This window comes from Mus pahari, chromosome 20 (assembly GCF_900095145.1).
Source record: "Mus pahari chromosome 20, PAHARI_EIJ_v1.1, whole genome shotgun sequence".
NCBI lineage: Eukaryota > Metazoa > Chordata > Mammalia > Rodentia > Muridae > Mus > Mus pahari.
In genome coordinates this window covers 51,612,769-51,616,600 of record NC_034609.1, presented here as the reverse complement: position 1 = coordinate 51,616,600, position 3,832 = coordinate 51,612,769, and the positions used below count along the sequence as shown (strand labels likewise).

The following is a 3,832-nucleotide window of genomic DNA, read 5'->3' as shown; positions in this document are numbered from 1 at the left end:
AGAGAGAGAGAGAGAGAGAGAGAGAGAGAGAGAGAGAGAGAGCAAGAGAGCACTTGCAGAGTTCATTAACTAAGTCTGACAAAATATGCATCGTGGGATTACTAGAACATGGTATCTGTAATTATATTTTCCTGAATGGGGATATTTCAAAACAAGATTATGAAAGTCAGCACAGTTATTATTAACTTTCCCATGTGGGCTAAGGTTGACAAAAATGCTACTTGAAGTGGAGGGATGTGGTATGGTTGACAGAGTACTTGTGCAGTGTGGTCTCCCCACATGGGTCTCATGCCAGCATTTTGTAATCTGATGAGGTGGGGCATACCACCTGTAATCCTTGCACACTGGGGGTGGAGGCAGAAGGACCAGGAGTCTACGGGGGTGACCCTAGGTGAGATTCCTAGTAGCAGAGGATATGGAGTCCTGTAGACAGGTAGGATTTCCAGTAGAGGGAGGGGGACATCAACTCACCCACAGAACCTTCAACCCAAAATTTGTTGTGCCTACAAGATACATAGGGATAAAGATGGAGCAGAGATTGAGGGAATGGCCAACCCATGTCTGGCTCAACTTGCAACCCAACCCATGGGAGACAGCCAACCCCTGGCACTATAAATGATGCTCTGCTATGCTTTCAAACAGGAGCCCAGCAGAACTGTCTTCTGAGAGGCTTCTATCCAGCAGCAGATGGAAACAGATGCAGAGAACCACAGTCAAACATCAGGCAGAGCTCTGGGAGTCTTGTGGAAGAGTGGGGATGTGACTGAGGGAGCCTGAGCGGTCAGGGATACCACAAGAGGACCTACAGAGTCTACTAACTTGGGATCATGGGGGGCTCACAGAGCATGAACCACCAACCAGAGTATACAGGTGCTGGACCTAGGCCCCCTACACATTTGACGCAAATGTGCAGCTTAGTCTTCATGTGGGTACCCTAACAATTAGGCAGGGAGGCTATCTTTGACTCTGCCTGCCTTTGGCTCCCCTTCTACTAGCTGGACTGCCTGGTTGGACCTCAGTGGAAGAGGATGCCCTTAGTCATAGTGTGACTTGGTGTCCTAGGGAGGACTAGTACCCAAGGGGGGAGCTTCTATTTCTATGAGGAGAAGGAGAGGGAGCTAATGGGGGGAATTTGTGAGGGTGGAATTGGGAGGAGGGTGGGGGGGCTGCGATTGGGTTGTGAAGTGAATAAATAAATTAATAAAAAAAACATAAAAGAATAATGACAAAAAATGTAAAAAAAAAATCCTGCTTTTACACCTCCTACTTTTACTTTATAAGAAAATGGTAATGAGTTCCATGGGGTCTCCCATAGTCAACTGCCCTTGTGTGTGACTGTTCTGTGTACTAGTACCACTGGCTGGTTCTGCCAGAAACCATCCTGTGGTTCCTGACACCTGTGCCTTTGAGGTGCCAGGGAGACCTCCAGGTCACCCCTCATTGTTTGTACAATGCAGCATGCAGTCATTTTCCACTTCCCTAACTGCAGAGACTCACACATAATTTTATGGAGGAAATACACCAAACGATTTTTTTTTCCACTTGACACTCACACATATATTTTTTTTTTTTTAAAGAAAGAGAAAAATCAAACACTGGGCACCACAGTTCCCAGAACATTTCTTTAGTGTTTTGTGTGGCCTCAGGTGTGTGAGAAATAATGAGCAGTGTTTACTACAGGGCTTTGTGAGATGAACAAATACTGACCTTCAGAGATGCTGCTCTGTAGCACACTGTAGTTGGCTGAGAAACCTTCTTTTGCTATTGCGCTGTCAGTATAAAAGACCATGGATAGAACGCCTGAAGAGGAGCGGATCCGGCCAGGAGTTTTCTGCCCACAGTAACGCCCAATGTGAGGGCCAACTGGAAAAGTAGAAGCACAGAGTATATCAGATTTCCTCTACAGCAGATGCAAAAGTAACTACTCATAAGGACAAGTCTCAGAGGGACACAAGGGTGGCTGTCACCTAATGTGGGTGTCCCCTAGTTAACTGGTGGATGGTGCATGTATTGGATGGATCTGTGTAAAGGATTTGAGAAGATGCTCAGAGGAGTATTTGCAGGACAATCACATTCCCCAGCCAGCACTGGAATAGAACAGACGGGGGAGATAGCTCAGTGCCACAAAGACCAGAGTTAAATCCCTAGCATCTACATACAAAGGAAGAATGGCAACTCAGTCGAAATCCCAGAGCATAGTAGGCAGAGGCAGAGATCCCAAAAAACAAGTTGGTGAGTGAACTCTGTATTCCATGACAAATCCTCCCTCAGAACATAAAGTGGAGAGCAATAGAGGAAGACACCCAAATGGCAGCTTCAGGGATCCACATGACCTGCACATGCATATGCCTGTACACACATATACAGTCACATCACATACATGAGAACATATATTATACTCAGATAATACACATGTAAACTCAGATAACATAACACGTGTGTGTGTGTGTGTGTGTGTGTGCATATACACATAAAACCAAAATGAAACAAAAGCAAAAGAGATGACTCCAGAGGAATGATAACTGAGGTTGTCCTCTGGCCTTCACACAGGTAGGCTAACATGTGCACACACATAGAGCTTGCTTCATTTGAAAAGGATGCAATTCAAGCCATCTGGTGGCACCTTCAGTCTAAACTGTTTCTACAGTTCAGTAGGAAAGATTCCAGTTAGGCAAGGTTCAGGTATCTCACTTCTTTACCCAGAGGAGAACCTGGAGACACCTAATGTCCCAAGAATTATCCAGAATCACAACCCCAATTTCCTTCTTCACTCCACTATTTAGCCCTAGATTCTAAACCATCCACATTATATACACAAAACACTCTTCAGGGCTGTGCCCAACAACTGATAGAAAATTCTATCCATTCAAGACTTAGAAACTATAAACACAATGTTTTATATACAATAAGTTACAATCAAAATGAATTGAAAATGTGTTTGTCTGATTTCTAACTGTTTTTAACTCTTCCAAATCCAAGAATGGCAATTGTACTGTGCTTAATGGCCAAGAAATGGCCCACAGTAACTATTTGTACCCAGTAGGATATATGTTTGCCTTAGGCCATGAATGACCCTGAACACTGACTAATTTGTGTTAAAGTCAAATTCAGATTTGGCTTGGTGTAGCTGTGTCTCTGCTGAAATGCTTTAGCCCAACCTTGGCAATGAGTCACTTACTACAGAAGCTTCTAGCAGCTGAGGGACCTCTCCACTGATCTGTTCAGATCAACAAAACAAAAAAGTAGTCATTTTCTCTCTAGTATTTTTTTAAATCTCACATATGGTAAAAATATACCAGATGGCTTAAATTTTGAAGGACAGTCTGGTGTAGACCATTTTCCCTTCTCAGAAAACAATTGTTCTATGCACTTGAGCTACTAATCACTGCTCCACTTAAGGATACCAGGAGGTAGACTTTTCCCCATTTCCTAGGGTAGAGGGATGGGTCTTCATGGACCATGCATATAGCCTGTGCAGAAGGCAGCTAATGACTCAAGTATCATGGCAAAAGTGAACCCCACAAGAGTTGGGCTTCACAAAGCCCCAAGAATCACCAACTTTCTAGTGAGAAGTCAATCTGAAAACTTTGAATTTTATAGTATGTAGACCCTTGGTCAACAGGTTTTCAGTTTGACCAATCCTCTTAAACAAAACAAAAACTAACGGAGGTGCTGCATATATTTCAGTTTACTTTTGTTGTTGTCTTTAAGAAAAAGGTTTAAGCCGGGCGTGGTGGCGCTCGCCTTTAATCCCAGCACTTGGGAGGCAGAGGCAGGTGGATTTCTGAGTTCGAGGCTAGCCTGGTCTACAAAGTGAGTTCCAGGACAGCCA

At 44.0% G+C, this 3,832-nt stretch overlaps 1 protein-coding gene across 3 annotated transcripts in view; it reads right to left on the bottom strand.

Moving 5' to 3' along the window:
* Nrp1 (neuropilin 1) overlaps positions 1–3,832 on the bottom strand; it is a 150,206-nt gene that overhangs the window by 74,759 nt on the left and 71,615 nt on the right. For all 3 annotated transcript variants that reach the window (XM_021219963.2, XM_029532452.1, XM_021219966.2), the window contains one exon: positions 1,708–1,863. In XM_021219963.2, the coding sequence (XP_021075622.1) occupies positions 1,708–1,863 (156 nt within the window). The remainder of the gene's footprint in view (positions 1–1,707; positions 1,864–3,832) is intronic.